Source organism: Dromaius novaehollandiae, chromosome 20 (genome assembly GCF_036370855.1).
Source record: "Dromaius novaehollandiae isolate bDroNov1 chromosome 20, bDroNov1.hap1, whole genome shotgun sequence".
Classification (NCBI taxonomy): domain Eukaryota; kingdom Metazoa; phylum Chordata; class Aves; order Casuariiformes; family Dromaiidae; genus Dromaius; species Dromaius novaehollandiae.
Genome location: NC_088117.1, coordinates 3,755,289 through 3,772,655, shown reverse-complemented (window position 1 = coordinate 3,772,655; position 17,367 = coordinate 3,755,289). Strand labels below are relative to the sequence as shown.

The 17,367-nt window shown below is 45.5% G+C and overlaps 1 protein-coding gene across 17 annotated transcripts in view; it reads right to left on the bottom strand.

Annotated features, from left to right (window-relative positions):
- The window catches only part of EHMT1 (euchromatic histone lysine methyltransferase 1), a 132,765-nt gene that overhangs the window by 25,957 nt on the left and 89,441 nt on the right, over window positions 1-17,367 (bottom strand). For 15 of the 17 annotated variants that reach the window (XM_026113752.2, XM_026113753.2, XM_026113758.2 and 12 more), the window contains 10 exons: window positions 16,952-17,140; window positions 16,196-16,276; window positions 13,968-14,088; window positions 11,937-12,068; window positions 9,676-9,821; window positions 6,773-6,916; window positions 4,967-5,193; window positions 4,026-4,190; window positions 3,431-3,513; window positions 1,894-2,000 (listed from right to left, as the gene is read on the bottom strand). In XM_026113752.2, coding sequence (XP_025969537.1) covers window positions 1,894-2,000; window positions 3,431-3,513; window positions 4,026-4,190; window positions 4,967-5,193; window positions 6,773-6,916; window positions 9,676-9,821; window positions 11,937-12,068; window positions 13,968-14,088; window positions 16,196-16,276; window positions 16,952-17,140 — 1,395 coding nt within the window. The remainder of the gene's footprint in view (window positions 1-1,893; window positions 2,001-3,430; window positions 3,514-4,025; window positions 4,191-4,966; window positions 5,194-6,772; window positions 6,917-9,675; window positions 9,822-11,936; window positions 12,069-13,967; window positions 14,089-16,195; window positions 16,277-16,951; window positions 17,141-17,367) is intronic. The other 2 variants (XM_026113756.2, XM_026113760.2) reach the window with 1 other exon arrangement.

The window sequence follows — 17,367 nt, the reverse complement described above, 5'->3', positions numbered from 1 at the left end:
AAAAAAAACAAACAGGAAAGAAGGCAGTCAAACTTCACCTGTTTCGAACAGCAGTACACACTGCTTGTCCTCTCTCCTGCCTTCAATAGCCAATAACCAGGGCATAATGAAGCCAACTGCTGGTGTTAAACAGCTCTTGTTATTAATTCATTCTGGACTGCTGCTTTCTGGATATTATATGCGCAACACTTCTGAAAAATCAACCTCCTCCTTATTCCAGAAGCTTTGTTTTCCTGGATATATCACTTCTACAGACAGGAGGAACAAAACAACCCGTTCTTCCCACTGTCACAAGCAGTTGGAACAACTTGCTGGTGTCAACCGAGGCAGGAGTTCTAAAAAAAATTCTGGCGATTGGCTATTTCTGTTGAAATCAAGGATAACATTTCTACAGTCTTCCCTGAGAATACATTTAGTTCAAAAGCCTTGGACAAAAATCTTATTCTTTTCCAAAACACTACTGTGTCAAGCATCTTGACTCCTTTAACTCTTTGGTTTAGCTCAGTAACTCACACAACACTTAAAAAGCAAAAGAGAATCTCAAACCCTCTGCTTCAAAGGCAGCACAACTCTTGGCAGGTTGAGCGTGCATCTGTGTGTGAAGCAAAGACCTGTTTACAGCACCAACATGCTGACTCAGGCTCACCTGGCAGGAGGAGATGGCCCCATCCCTTCCAGGTGCCTCCCACTGAATGCATTTGTTCTGATTACTTTTAAATAGCTGCAACAATTCAGGCCAGAGAAGAGGCATTTCAAGTTTAACGAGCTGGGGACATTCCCAGCCAAACACTGTGCAACTGCAGTAGCCAGACATCAGGGAACAGACAAGAAGATGAAGGATCTTGGAAACAAACTAACCCTTCCGATACTCAATTCAAATTGCTTGTAACGTCTTGCAAATCATGCAAGTCATTCCACTGTCTTCACATGCAGTAAATCCAATGAGTGAAAGCAGCAGCTGGCCCATAGCTACGTCTTCAAGTAGCACTTCAACCTCTGATTCTGAATGCCCAAACCAGCATCTCAGCAGGCTCATTTTCAGAGATAGCGATATTGCCGCTTTCTCAAAGTCCCTTTCAGGTTTCCCAGTCACATAGGGCAAACAAAACATAATGCCAGTCACTCATGATGATGTATGCCAAAGCAAAAATACATAAATAGATTTTCAGAATCTTTTAAAAGCCTTTTTTTTCCATACCATTTTGGAGCAGGTTCAGCAAGAACACCCCTACTTTTTCTGATTGTCTTCTCTTATTCAAACTGACTTGAGTCCAAATCTCAGACAATAAGCCATGAGTACGTCTTTCTCTCATTTTGACCTGCAGGATATTTACACCGTAAAGGAGAATCCTGCTGGGGTTGCTTAGTTTTTGACAGAAGAGGAAGACGGGGTCTATTAGCAGGCATGCTCCAGAGCCTAACCACCTTCATTACAAATGACAGAAGAGGAAGACGGGGTCTATTAGCAGGCATGCTCCAGAGCCTAGCCACCTTCATTACAAAGAGTAACTTTGGCAGCAGCTTGCAGATCACCTGCAGGCTGCCAGCGGACAGCTCGTGCTGGCACATCTGGCAGCGTGCTAAACTGCCAGGTGTGTTAGGCATGTAAGTTCCGTTCCCACACACTCCAGAGTGCCCTACATCAATGCTTTGCATGCTCACTGTGTGGACAGCGAAGCTCACTTGGAGAACAGCCTAGAAAGCTTGAGTCAGGTCATCCAAGTCTTCACACTACTCTCCACCTCTCCACCCTCAGCACAGCCTGAGAATGAAGAAGTTTTTATAGGAGGGAAGTTTCAGGGTTAACTTCCAAGTGTTCTTCAGCCATGTGGGGCAGGAGACCAAAAACCATAGAAAGCTGTTTGTTCCGAAAAACGTTAAGTGGAGGCAAACCTGAATCAGCATATGGCAGATGTCCACGTGGCCAGACTCAGCGGCAGCATGAAGAGGTGTTCTCTTACTCTGATGCTCCATTTTAAAATTAGGGTCAATTCCATCCACTGAAAAACAGAACAGAGACACTTTCAACCACAGTTCAGAGATTAGAGAAAAATGTAACAGGAGAACCCAAAGGTCTCAGCTAAAGGCTTTTAAAGGAGTTGTTCGCAGCCCGCACTCAGCACTTCTGACGACTCACCACACCCAAGTAAGAAAGCTCTCAGGGTAGTCTGCTAGACATTCGATAAGAAACAGTCCTCAAACCAAGGACTTCAGAAACAACATGGAATTTACTACCTTTAAGGCACTACAATTTCTACCAGAACTTTTTAGTGAAATCCACAGTGTGATGACCCATCTAGAGAACAAACAAACGACCACTACTTTTGTAGAGCTCAGGCACGTATCTACTGTTTGTTAGCACAAAGGCCATCGCCATCACCATCGCCATCTCCCTCAGATTCACAATTTCCAATCGCTCATAGCAACAAAAATAATCAACAATGTAGAAGGATAAAAACGAAGTATCTGCTGCTTTGGAAGTTGGAAGAAATGAGGAGTAAGTACCACCCAGCCTTTTCTGCCTCAAGACCGCTATTAGCTGCTCTTAGTGTTAGTGATCCTCTTTGCATTCCAGCGAATACAGGGCTCCAAAGTGGACGGAGCTACTCCAACTAACACCAGATAGGGATCTGGCCAGCAACTCTCACAGCTGTGCAGAGACTGACAGATGATGATGACAGCCAGACAAAGATGTCCGGGCATGATAATATGTTGCATATGAAGCTATAGTTAAGTATCAATGAATAACATTTTTGTGCTATTAAAGACACAAACAACAAAGCTAACACTCGCTAGAAGAGAAAAGAAGAATTTGATAAATGAAAAAAATGTCCAAAAAAATCATACTGCAAAGTACTGGAGTGAAAAGAAAATGATCCCAAGGAAATGCTGTGTCCTTCAAATGGGGAGATTCCTTGGGAATATTTGTTGATAAAAGAAATCCCAGCAGTTCAAAGTCATCTGGTGACAAACAACTATGCACCCCCAAAAAAGCCGTATGTATTGAAGCCTGATGTATTGAAGATCTCTTCCTTTCTGCTCTCTTGCTGGTAGGTGCTAACTTAAACACTCTCCCATCTTTGTGCATCCCTATCAGATGCACAAACCCAACTATCCCACTGCATGGAGAGGCAAAGTCCTGTCAGAGTGGAAAATCATGTGCAGGTCACTTGAGGACAGAAGACAGCATCTCTGGCTGAAACTGTGTCCAAATGCAGAAGAAAATTGGGAGCAAGTCCACGTTTCAGAGAAAGATGAAGCCATTTCAAATGACACGTTCCTTGCAAAAGTGGCTTTCTCCTCCAACACCACTCACAAGGGGCAATGGGAATATGACGTGCTGCCATGCTGGGAACTGGACTCCAGCAACTGTCTGGCAGGAGCTGGGAGTACTGCCAAACACACAGTGTCTTGGGAAAGAGCCACTTACCCAACATAAGCAGGACTTTTTGCAGTTCTCCTTGCCTAGCAGAGAAGTACAACTGCTTCGGATGGAACCGTAACTTCTTAGGTCTGTAAGAATGAGGAAAGAAGTGTAACTAATACTCACTGAAGAACATTCCCAGCATTTTACCACACCCCACTACCACACCATGTGCGTGGCAAACTCTGTTCCTGGGACACAGCTCCAGAATGCCAGCAAAACCCAAGAATATCAGCTCTGCAGAAGGGTATCTTCAGCCTTGCAGCTCAAACCATGACAGACTTGTTCTGTCAAGGGTTGTATCTACTCAGCAGTGCTAATTAACAAATCCCGGATTTTAATACTGTGAATGAGAATTCCTAGCAGTTACAGCTGCAATTGGAGGGCCAGTGAAAAACTAATTCCTCCAGACAAATCAGTAAGACATTTAGAGCTGTAACTGTTCTCTTGAATCAGTAATCTGTTGGGGGTGATGAATGACTGAAGGGAACAATAATACTCTGGGTCTAAGTGGGGCCAAAATCTAAAGAGACTACATCTCAGTTGTCTCTAGGTCAAGCAACTGTGCTAGAACTGGAGAGATGCAGAGGCCTTTTCTTACTTTTCAGAATCCAGGGCAATCAGGGCACTTTCCAAAGTTTCTTTAACTGGTCCCTGGGTGAGGCTAGTAGTGGGCTTTGGAAAAACTGAAGACCCAGCCATGTCAAACACCTCAGCAGCTGAACTTTCTGGCTTATCTTCCTCTGACAACCGCGTTCCAGTGCCACTGAAGTGAAAAAGTGAGAGACAGCCAAAGCATAACCATTAAAAATAGACAAGAGCATGTATATCTTATGCCAAAGAAGGAAAGGAAATGGGTTTCAAATGCAGATAGCTTCAGCAAATTTGCAGCGCAAACCAATATATTTTACAGCCTTTTCGGTAAGAACTTGCCCTGAACAGGAGTTGCACTGCCTTTTGATTACATTTAGATGTACCCTGTGCGACTGGAAATGTAGGAAAATAGGGCTGAGGACACTGTCCCACTTACTGCAAGTCATAAACGCCATCAAAACAAGATCGGATCACATGGAAAGTCAAAGCACTTCTCAGAAAACAGCTCAACACAGGCATGGTTTGATTATTGTTTTCCTCTGTGTTTTGATTCTCTCTTTATACCCGTCCTGATTGCTTTGAGTCACATGCCATGCTAGGTACCACACACATTTCCCTACCTTTTTACAAGACCTGGCAACGTCAAGCCATTCCACTATTACTTCATTCCTAACAACAGGAGGCAGGAATTGTATTAACTTCCATGCCTTCCTATCTTCACACCTCAATAACCCACCTCAACCCCGCTGTCCCAGCTCTTCCTCTGTGGCTGTGTTCCTCTCAGACATAGTGAGTAACAAAGAGCATGCTTGAAGATTAAGACAGCTGAGTTTGGCCGGTCAGAGCAGGACAAGAAAACACTTTGCTGTGTCAGGAGGAGCACAAGGGTTCAAACACAAAGCAAAGTCCAGGGCAAGGCTTGAGGTTGCCACGTGCTCCCAAGCTCACCTCCCCGTCGTGGTGTCAGCCCTTCCCTCCACAGCTGCTGGTTTCTGCTGCTCATAGGTCAGCGACACTGTCGAAGTTGTGTCCGCTTTTGCTATTGTTACCTCCTTCGCCTTCGAGGCCTCTTCCCCGCAGTGTGGGCAGTAGCTCATGTCGTTGACCTGGGAGGCACAGTTCTTGTGGAAACGGTGGGAGATGCTGCTCTCAGGCTGACACTCCATGAAAGTGCCCTAGAAAAATCACATAGAGGAAATTCACACCTTGGTCACTACGTGCCTTCCCGCTTCTACGTGCCTCATCCGCAGATTTCTTAAATACTCCATTCCTCACCACTCTCGTCCCTTCCTCTTCCAATACAGTAAGCCAACACTGCTGCTACCTTCAAAGAGAATAAAACCAAGGTACTGGGACAAAACCCATTTAGCTAGGGACTGCAAAGCAAGTTTTAATTGCACTCGGGAAACAGAACCAAGAAGTCTCAATTCCCAGTTCTTTCCTCTAACGCTTGAAGGTCTTGCTTATGTTTCTGGATGTGACAGTGTACTGTAAGGACTCCCCCAAAACTGCAAAGGAAAACTTATCTGTGTGCTGAGCCAGCATTAAAACTACCTAACAAAGCTGTACTCAAACCATTCAAGGGAACTACACTAATATAATTACACCAGCTGTTAATCCAACATAACCAAAAGCATGCGGCTTCTACGCTTGGACCAGCCCTAAGGATCTGTATGCTGTTTAACCCCAATGAGGTTGCCAACTGCTCCTTCAATGGACTTGAGCAACATTTCTTAAAATTATTTTCCCCTTCCAGTAAAATCTGCTGAAGCAAACTGAAGGTACCCTAGAATTCATTACTCTATGACATTACTGTTACCTAACGCCCTCCTGTGCCCTGTGTTATTAGTGACGGACAGCACAGACTCAGACGCTCCTAGCCTCACCTTTATGAACTGTGACAAGTCATTTAGAGATGTAAGAGCATTTAGGGAAAGGTTAGTTAAAACCCTCTTTTCTCCTGAATTCACAGTCCTCCAAAGAAATCTAATTACCTCTATTTCAGCTTTGCAAAATGCCTGTAAGGGTTTTGAGGATTTTATCTTTTAAATGATCTTTGACTCAGCATGAAAACTCCTGATGGCTCCATTTATTACAATAATGCTTGAGACTACTGTAGCATCTTTCCTTGAGTCATCTTAAAAAGCGCTTCGCTAACACCAGACAATTAAGCTTCCCAATCACCCTATGAGGCAGAGAATTGGTGTTTTGTCAGCTTTACCAACAGGGAAATTAGGACACCAATGACTCAAAGGACTGGACCAAAGCTATTAGCAGCCTCGGTGGCAGAGGTAGAAGAAAAAGCGGGAGATCTGAAACACTGTCTTGTTCCAATGCCATCACCTAGGCTCCCTATCTAAACCCTCATGAGCGGGCCACAGGACAGAACCACCTTGCGTACACAGACTGATTTACAAAGCAGGCCAACCTGACTTTTGATGTGATTGACCTGTGCAGAGGAAGGGAAAAAAAAAAAGCCTCACTCCAAAGAAATTCTTAAGGCAAGACGTCCACTGTGGGAAGTCACCATGAAAACCAGGCAGTAACATCTCTTGGGGTCTCCAGGCAGTTAAAGGTACAACTTCAGCTACCTCACATACATTCCTCTTGAACAAAACACCGTCTGACTTGCTGTGGAAAGAGGTGGAGCTTATGCCAGGAAGTCAGTAAACCCCTTCAGGTACATCTCCACCTTCGACTCTTTCGGCTACTGTGACAGGCACCCCCTTCCCTAGATTGAGAGCACGGACTTACTGCAGTGCAAAAGTATCCACAGCCAGGGCAACACTGGTGTTTCACCATCCTCCCTCTATGGTCCTCACACAGCACCAAAAGCTGGACTTTGTTAGACGGGCGCATCAGTTCATACTTAACCACACTGTTTGTGCATCGGCCCAGCTGGAACAGGAGAAATTAAAGGAAATGAAATTACTGGAGACCAAAACACTCTCTGTGCTTGTGCGGAGGAAGATTTTGCACACTGCCTTGATGAGCCCTGGCTTTTTCACAGTAATTCAGATGTGTGCCAGATAGCATTAGCAGTGCAGCAGGAAGCTGTGAAAGCTGCTCTCACAGAGAGAAATGCATCATTTACTAACTAACATGCATGTGGCCCGGAGTCGTTTGTGCCTTGCAAGAAAAATCATAACTGGAAACACGCAACAGTCAAGCAGCCACAGAATGGGCAGTCCCATGGGCCTGACTCACACAACATACGCTCTCATTTTGCCAGGAAGAGCGGGTGTCAGTGACCAAGAGAACAAGACCATATGCACTAAATCTTGTTACTGTTCAAAAGTATAAATCACAGGAAGATAAAGGGGAAAATAACAGCTCTTCATTGCCAGCTAAGTTTTCGTCTGTACCGGTTCCAGCACTGGCCCCTGCCCAGACCACAGGGACAAACAGCCAGGCTTTCACCAGAGCTCAACTAAAGTCACATTTTGAGTATGTTTTCCAAAGGATTTCACCAAACTACAACTTTGGGCTTAAAAAAACTGCCTTCTCTTGCACCACCTTAATCTACTAATGACAGTAGGCTCTATAATTGGGGCTCACTTTTCCCCACTGGTGTTACTCGCTCTGCTGCATCAGAAAGATCAGTGCTTCCTTCCACTATACCCCTGTAATACTTTCGCATCCTAGTTGCCACCTGCTAGCGTGACGCAACACTGCTGGGGTTCTCTAAGTTCCTCCTTGTAATACTTTGCCTCCCCTGGATGCTTAGCAAAGGACATTTAAAAAAACTAGAAATTTAAACATGAAAGGCTGTTACAAGGAAACGTCCCTACAAAAATCTGTGCAGGTTTATTGCGCGCTGCCACCGTGATCCAAGAGTCAGTAACGAACACAGTGCCGACTCATCACTAGCAGACTGCGACTGTCCCTCTCTGTCCAGCTGAGCTTCCACCTGCTGCTTGTTCCCAACATAACTAGACTCCCTCCCTAAATACATTTTTTAACTCCACCTGTCCTACAGAACCAACACCACTGCAGAGAAGAGAACAGATTTTAACCTGGCTTCCTGATTCACCCCTATTGCGTCTCTGATCCAAGTTACCCAAATTCCAGCTGCAAGGTCTACCTGCTGTTGTGGCGCCTTGGCTAGAGTGATCACTGTTAATGCAGATCCCAGAGTTTGCAGGAGTGGCAGAAAAGAGGACAATTCCATTTACTTTACTTATGAACTGAGCAAATTCTGAGCTGAACACGTGAGAAGGTACACTGTCTGTGTGAAGAAATCCTCCCTGTATTATTATGTCACACTTTATATTATTTGTCAGAAACTTTAAAAAGTATGAAATGATTAATTGCTATTTTCCAACCATTAGAGAGTACAGCAGGGTGCTCATAACTATTTATAACATTATCCAAGGACACGACAGTCTGGTGAACCTACTATTCATACATATAATATCCTTATAACATCTATGAGTCACTTAATATCCCTCTATGAAAAAGAATCTAACAAAGCATGGCCTTTGCTATTCCTCCCTCTAATTTATCTGGGGAAAGAACTATCAAACAACCATATACAAGAGAAACCCTTTCACATATTTTTATTTTGAAACCCTGGAGAATGGGACACTAGTCCCTCTCTCTCCAAGTCTCCAGGGTGTTCTCTCTTTAATAAATCGATATTGCTTGCCATGCTTTGGAAATTCCTTTCTCTATAGGATACCAGCACATACTAACAGAAATAGAGCTGGGCTCAAAATTTCATTACTTTCCTCCCTGCCTCCCTCCATCCACCCACCCTTCTCCTGGGATCCTACAGAAGAACTAGGAAGATTGTGACTCCTTGTCCTACTACCAGCAAGTATCAGAGTGGTACAGTGTGACTGCGGCTCAGCTGAAGCTTAAAAGAAACACAAGTGCGTTCCAGTAAAAGGAGCATCGAAAGAGTTTGCTTCTGTCTTGAAGTCTTATTTCCAAACCCTAGGAGGGAGTCACTTCTGCCACTTACTTCCACACTTCTGGAACCAGTAAAGCCCAACCAGCCCAGCCGTAATCGACTGAAAGTCATCGAGCGCAGGCGTTTTCAGTCAGCCAGACCTGGAGGCTGTGCAGGGTTGCCAGGACATAGGAAGCTTTGTAACAGAAGCCTCTTTGGGGGAGGAGGAAAGAGGAAGGCTGGGAGAGACTGAGCTGGCGGACAGCATGCCAAGTTCCAGAAGCTCAAGAGCTGGCTACGGAAAGGTTTGCATCAGCTCTTTCGTAGTCAAGGGAAACCAGCTCCAAGCTTGCTCTGATTGGTTTTTCTCACTTTGATGCATGCTAATGTATTTTAGTCCACTTGGCCTGAAGTATGTCTGCTACACCAACTTGATCCAGCCACACAGGCCAGGACAAGCAGAAGAGATCCGCCCGATGCCTCTCCAACTAGCAGTGCAGACAAGCACTACCTCCTCACTTCAGAGTGGCTTTAATTTGATTGTGTGACACATGCAGAGTGCTGGAGCCTCCAGCTGCAGGAGTGAGGTGTTTGTCTTGCCGTTCACTACATCAGCAGATTCCCAACCTTGCAGGCTCACAGAGCCTTTACATGACCTGACACATGTTGCCAGTACAACACCTTGCTGAGCAGCTGCACGGCTTTGCTTATTTCTTTCTCCACAGGAGAAAAATCTGCAAGAAGCTGAAAGACAGGCTCCTACCTCATTATCCACACTCTCCGTTGCCATACACTGGTTGTTGGCTAGCGTGGTAATCTCTCTGCTTTTGGGGGTTTCCATTCGACAGCTACAGAGGGGCACTTCCTGGAGACCATCGACTTCCATTGCTTCAGGGCCATTGGAAAGACCTAGAGCACAAAAGAACAGCAAATCAACGCTGAAGTTATCTGCCAGGAGAAAGGATGCAGTCTGTCAACACCACCTGTGGCATCTTCCCGTTCGATGTTCTCAAATGCTTTAAAGGTATTATCCAAACCAAGTAAAAATATTTCTTGCTTACACTGGATGGAGTTTGCAAAAGCATTACGTACTTTGCTAAGTTCAGCCACACTACAGATCTCAGCATGGACTTCAGGAAAAGAGTTAGGAACAGTTTCTCTTGAGAGAACCCCAACAAAGAGAAGCAACAATGAAGTACAAAATTACCAGTCTGACTTTCCTCCCTCCCTACCCCATAACACTGAGCTCTGGTACCAGGAAATTTGTAGGAAACCACTTGGAGTTTGAAATCTGAATAGTTATTGCACTGATAAATAGAGAAGATCAGGAAAGCACAAACTTCTATTTGCAGAGGCTTATTACACAGATGGAGAAAAAAAAAATTCCTGGGACTACTTGGTCTCAGCCAACAAAGAAATATTTTTTTTGGAAAGAGAACAAACCAGGGCAAAAAAGAAGCAAGATGTTCAGTTGTTCTTGCTTTCTCCTCATCTCTTTCCCTGACACTCTCAAATTTTTAACATTTACAAACCTTTTTAAAGGTTGATAAAGACTTTTAAGTGGGCTCGAAGCCCAGTTTGGGGGCATAGAGTGAACGTTCTTGCAGCCATTCTAGATTCAACTCAATTTCTAGGTTACCCACAATTACAAAACCCTGGCCTAATGACAGAGGGATTGCTTTTAATCCCACACTCCTATTTTAATCCCACATTGCTGTAACATTTCTTGCAATACTTTAATTACCCAAAGCAAACCCCCACACATTTGCCTTTGGACTGGGTCACCATGAATTGTCCCAAGCTTTTTCTGCCCATGCCTACTACACAATTGGGTCCCAGCGAGAAGGAAGTGCGTTGCTATTTTTGAAGCTTTTGAAAGTGGAGCTTTTTGCAGCTAAGTTTCAAAGACTCACTCCACTCCTGAGGGAGATTCCTCTTTAGCTGCCCTGGCAAAGGCAGCATTTCCCACCACCACCCCCGGACATCTGCCCATGGATATGATTCTACCCACCAAGTACAATCCCCTTTTCATCGCGTAAGGAGTTTCCTTCGGCCAACAAGTTGCAAGACCAGCCCCAGAGAAGGGATGGGATATTTCAAGACATACAAGCGGAGGGAAGGTCCTTGCAGTTTTCATGTAAAATCCTGTCAAGTTCTTAAACATATAAAAGCTTTTTCTAGGATCACAAATCACAAAGCTCTTTCCTCGCCTTCCAAGCTGTCACTTTCATAATCTTTTTGACATCCAGAGGCTCTGGTGAAAGCATCCATCGTCCATCCTGACCCTCCCTTGGTGGTGAACACTCCCACCGTTTCTTTGATGCACCTCTATCAAAAGAGCCAGACAACCTTTGAAAGTGAAAGAATGACGGGGGACAAACAGACGGGATTCGGTTCAGTGACAAAGCACTGGAGCCACGACAAATTCAGCACTGGGAACAGCAGCCTGCTCGTCACAGGGGTGTCCCCAGAGCCGGTGGCCAGAAAGCCCTAGGCCACGCTCCCTTCGCTTTCCTCCCCCAAGGAAGCAGCATTCGTCCCTCCTCTCTAAGTACTGATCAGCGTGATCCACCCCACCACATCTTACAATGAGCGCGGCACACTCCCAGGGTTGAACGAGGTAACACTCAGGGCACGGGCTTGCACGGGAAAGGTGATGATTCAGGGAGACGCTAAACAAGTGTCATCCAAGGAGGGAGGGGAGCTGCAGAACGGGACAGACAGACTACGGACAGACAGCTTGCATCCTTCATCAGGAGCGCTTTTAAGTCAAATATTGACTCAACTCCACGGCTCCCACCCGACCCGGGCTCCCTTCTTCGAGCCCCAGCACGCCGGCCACCAGGCCCAAGGACAGCAAAGCACCCAGCCTCCGCGCTGCGATCGGCCGCCTCTTCGGCGAGGCCCTGCTTCCCGTTCTGGCATCAGTAGCCACCAGGGGGCATCAACTCAATGCAGAGGATAAGACCAGGGAAACAAAGACCCAAAATGGTACATGGCCATATTTAGAAAGCTGACACTCACCTTCCGACTGTGAGGACAGAATTCCCTTCACTCGGAGATCCAAGGAATCAAGAGACACCTCCATGTACTCCATACTGTTCTCCTGGACAGATCCCTCTCTGCCTCCCAAGGACGATTTATAGGCTTCAGCACCTAAATTAAAATACACGTATATTTACATAGCAAAAATAAAAAAAAAAAGAAGAAGAAGTGTGCATGTGTATAAAGGCCACATTCAACCAAGCAGGCTGTATGCAGGCTCCTCAGAGAGACTATGAGTACAGATGCACACAGAATTATGAAAATGCAACATCTGGGCATACATGGCACAATTGATCTCTTATCTCTTATTTCCTTCCCTGTCTGATCGGAGAAATTTTCCACTTCCACTTAGGTAGGTAACAAAAAAGAATAAATGAGACAAATAAGTTCTGCCTCTGAAAGGCACATCTGCCTGCTGCCGTACTGCATCAGCAGCAGAAGCTTAAATGGCACAAGGAAGGGATGAAACGAGGCTCACCCAGGCTCAGCGCATTCTCCTGTCTCCAACCTGCTGCAAAGGGCTCTAGGTACACTCAGGCCAGGCAGAGCGAACTGGCTAATAATGTACATTGTGAAGAGGACGAGACAGGTGACATTCAGCTTAATGGGAGGAGAAAACATAAAAGCCAAGTTCTGGCTCTAAGTGAACAAAGCTGCTGCTGGAAAGAGATTGCATGGGGGATCCCTCAGAGCCTTCTTGGGAATTGTGAATCTCTTCACATTTGCCTGGCTTCCCTTTCTCTCCTGCTTTGCTTCTCCCACTCAGACTTGGCCAAGAGACTTGCATTACCCTGAGAGATTTGCTGCCACCTTTATTGAAGGGGCTGAAAAAAAGAGCCTGCATCTGAAACACAGTATTAGCTATTTGCTCTGAAAGGTTCAGTGGCCCCCACCTCTTCCTTAGAAAGGGTGTGTGAGTAACTGGAGCAAGTTAGATGACTGACAAAACCCCAGAAACAGCCCAGCAGCTCAAACGTGGTCCTTTAGCTCAGAAGCAGCTGATGCAGATCTGCTGATAAAAACAGCCTATTTCCAAGAATTAGCAAACACAGAAAAACTTCTTGATGGCAATGGATAAGTGTGAAATGTTAATAATGAAGCTAAAGGCACTGCTTCACTTCCACAGACTACCAATTATTTTACCATCTTGTTACCTTTCCTTCAGACAAAGAATCAGATCCACTTTCCCCTCCCAGCTTTTCCCACCCCACAGCTTTCAGAGGACAAAAGGCACTGCAATTTCTTTAGAGTGCTATGTATTTTAAATCAAACAAAAACGACCACCTGAACCATGTCCACGACATGAGATGGCAAGAGGTAGCTAATTACAAATTCTGTGGTGCTTTTCAGAATAAACAAAGACAACCGCCTCTTCCGTTCACCTGGACAAACATCCACACAAAGCAATCACAAATCACTCCAGGGCGGTTTCTTCACTCTCCTCCATCTAACCAATCTCCCTTAGCTCATAATTTATATGGGTCCATGAGGTCTTTTTTGGATCTTCTGAAACAAAGGCTTACTCCATCGCTTACTAGGGATCTGGTACAGTCTCTGGTTGGGTGAGAGATGAGAGAACAACTCTAAAAACACGTTATTTGGAAGATCCTTGCAATGAGCAGGAGTTAGGCTGACCACAGTGCTTTCTACCCAAAACACAACAAATCTTGAATGAAAACAAGAGCAGGAGGTTGTTTCCATACGTGCCCCATTACCTTGGAGAAAACAAATGGTTCTTTTGGACATGGGTTCATGAACAAAGGATATATCCAGGGCATGCCAACAAGAGAAGGATAAAGCCACCTCATATTTATTCTGCTGTAAAAATATGCGTAAGAGCAGTTACTGGAGCAGGCGAGACGCCACTTCAGCCCCTGGTTCACCATACAGCTTATCCTTACAAAGGAAGAAAGAGCTCTGCAGACAGTCACTGCCTTATAGGCCACAGGTTCTCACCCCTACCTGGAAGGCTAATTTCTGGGTAGTTAAAGAACAAACACAATTAGTTACCTAGCACACCGGCTTGTTTCTTTTTATTCCTCCGTCTCCTCTTGCGGGTGGGTTTCAGCCATGGGCTATCCGTCTTTCCTTTCCTTTTCAGCAGCTTCTTCTTGACACTGGACTCAGAACTCTGAACAACCAGAGAGGCCATTTGCATGTTAGGCATATTGGTATCAGCGGCCCAGCAGTCCTTCGCACCCATGCTAAAGACCCTTTACACGGCTCAAGTTGTGTGAAAAGGCCTTAGGGACTGGGGGTTTGAAATCAAGTGGTGCTAAGATGTCTTTATAGCTCCGAAAAGGAAACATGAGTACACACGTGGGTGTATTTCCTGTCATTTAAATAGTGCATGCTTCACTTTCTCTTCCATGTAGACTCTTATACCACACTCATCACAGTAGTATCTGAGCACCCTCACTCAGCAGTGTAAGTAGGCAGTCACAGGCACACTTTCAGCTTCTCCCCAGATAATCTTGCCCCCCACCCCAAACATCAACATTGCTCCACAGTTAGGCTACAGAATGCCAAACAGATATGTCTGGTACCTGAAGAGGTAGCTTATGGCATTGGCACAGAGCCTGGGGAATTTCATTCCACGGTATCAGACCAGCCCCCTCCCTAAGCAAGGCACAAAGTATCAGGTCAACACAACCAAATCATACAGTAACAGCCTCTTCAGTCACATGTATGAAATTAAACAGGTTTTGGGTTTTCTGGTTGCTTTTTAATGCAGAAAATACAGTTGGCTGAGGCGGGTTTTCAAAGATAACATCGTAACAGGGAATCAAGACCGCCTTCCAGGGCTGGGGCGCCTGAAAGTTCAAATTGTAACATTCATGTTCAAATTGAAACTGATAGCTCATTAAAGGCTATCCATCTCCCACCAAAGCCTGTGAAAAAGCTCCTGCTACTTTCAACAGAGGCTGGACCAAGCCCTACCTTCATGGCCTACCTTGGCAGGAAACTGATGCTGCACCATGCCCTGTTATCGCAGGGACTGCAGTCAGGCAAAGGTGGTGCTGAGCCCTGGTTCTCCGAGGTAGCTCTAAGGCCGTGTCTATGCTGCCCTTGATAACCGTGCCTGCGTGTGGGCTTGATTGTGCCTCACCACGTGGCTTAAACCAATTGCATCACACTGCTTGTGGGGGAGAGGTTTGCATTTGAGCCAGTCCCTGTCTGGGGAGATGACTGACTCACTTCAGATATGAGCAGAGTAAAAACCAAGTCTAGGATGTGTAGATACGACTTGGGAGTTTGGACTTGACTGTAAGATCAGCCTTCAGTTTGAGGTAACAACAGACTTTCGTCAACTACCCAGTGAAAGAGGCAGGCTACATAACACCTGCTGGTTTGTCTTCTCTGGCTCTTGTAGCGTCAGAGAATACGGATCAAGACTCTATAGAGCTTCAATGATCGATTTGTTAAATTCACTTCTACCTTCAGCTCAAAACATCAAGAAAATGAAGCCAAGAATTTTCTCAAGGTGACTGGAGAATTGGGGTGCCTTAAATGCTGGCTCCTCAACTTGAGATGCTGTGGAAAGGGAGCAAAATTTTAAAGTAAAGGGGAGGGTGGGAGGACACAGACAATTAATAAACAGTAATTTCAAAAAATCAGGTTCCCCTCACCTGCTGTAGCTTGGCCTTCTAAAAAATAGAAAGTAAAAATCACCAGGAGCTGGTGAAAGCCTTGCCCTAACACTAAAGAGACAAGTTTCTTGGGAGAGAGCCTGTCTTTTTCTTTGTGGCCCTTGTAAGTCTCCCTCCTGGTGAGGGCTGCTGGCTCCTCTGGTACTGTGAGGTGGCATGTCAGATCAATGTGAATTTAGGCAGAGGGCTGGGCCAATGGATTTGGGAACAACTCCACCTGGACTCTGAAAAGACATACTGAGCTTCAGGTTGTTAAAAAAACATTGCTGGCTTGTACCACTTGCCAAGTCTGCCTCCAAAGAATTTAAGCACCCTTAAATATTTCCACTAACGTTCAAATGATTAAAAGCAGTCAACACCTTGTTGAAAACAACAAAAGCCCATTAATTAGCATCAGAAAGCAATTAATTGTATCACAGATCAGGGTTAAGCACCTTGTGGAAAACAATATTCTATGTGTGGGTGGTTTCAGAGAGCAAATTTTGTCAGAGACATGAAACTACAGTGCTTCTCTCTCTCTTTCTGCCAAAGAGGAAAATATTATTAACAGGACAAAAGCTGAAAGATGCATTTAGCAGTCAGGCTTACCAAGTCAGACTCATCTCCATCTTCCTCCTCCTCCCCAGATTCTCCAGACTCTTGTTCCTCTTCAGACTCGCCATCATCCATCTGCAGCCACCATTTGCCCAGGAACAGAAAGTCAGTCAGGTCAGGTTTCTCAGACAAGAACATCCTCGCAGCCCTGCTCGGGTTGTGGTCATCCCATTGCAACATCCCCCACAGCATCCAGCCCCAACCTGTGCACACACTAACAGAAGTTCCTTTCCGGAACAAGAACTCTTAAGGCTTTTAATGCCCGTATAATGATACATCCACGAGGAAGGTAAAGGCAAAAATTTCCATCCCAGAAATAAGCTTTCCAGCTGAGCCTTAACTTCTGTGATTATCCAGAAACTGCCTCATGCCTACACCACGTATCATGACGCTGCTCCATGATTTGGGAAGATTTATTTTTAAAGCAGTATTTTGTGTTTTACCAGCCTGCAACAGGCAGCATTAGGAAGATGTCTCTTACCGGTTCAGTGAATCCCATAACTGAATGTGGTGGGAGTCCTGCACCGGGACACTGAATCATGGAGTTTTATGTAGCAGTGTTGAGACTGGGAGGCAGCGGGGACTAGGAATTGGTCATCAAAAGGCCTCACTTCCACTGCAGTGCTTTCTGCCATCTCATAAGCTAAAATGTCCTAGAAGTTTCCTCAACTCATGCCCCTTTCTTTCTTATCCCACATACATAAGTGTCCCATCCCACTGCTTCAAGTCCTGCGCAGGGCATGTGAATACCTTTCTGGCATTGTCTGCATCAGACGCACTGTCTTTAGAGGTCCTGTTATCATCTGCAGGAAATGCAGCTGCCTGTTCTGCTGCATGATCATCCTCCTCTTCCAACTCATCAGAGTCTTCCTCTTCAGAGTCTACATCTATGCTTTCCCCATTCACATGAGGGCTGGCATCACCTAGGTCCTTTTCACTCTGAAAGTCAACCAAGCACATGAGCCACAAAGACAACATCAATTCACAGCGCAGAGCAACTGAATCTAACCCAGACCACCTCTCCGCATGTTAGGATCCGTAAAGCTGACAGAGAAAGCTGGCTATGTCTCCCTCCAGAGCTCTTAAATGCTGCCAACAAACCCGGTCAGAGAGCCTGCCATGTGTCACCACATGCTGTCAATGTGGGGAACGAGGAGCCAAGAGGA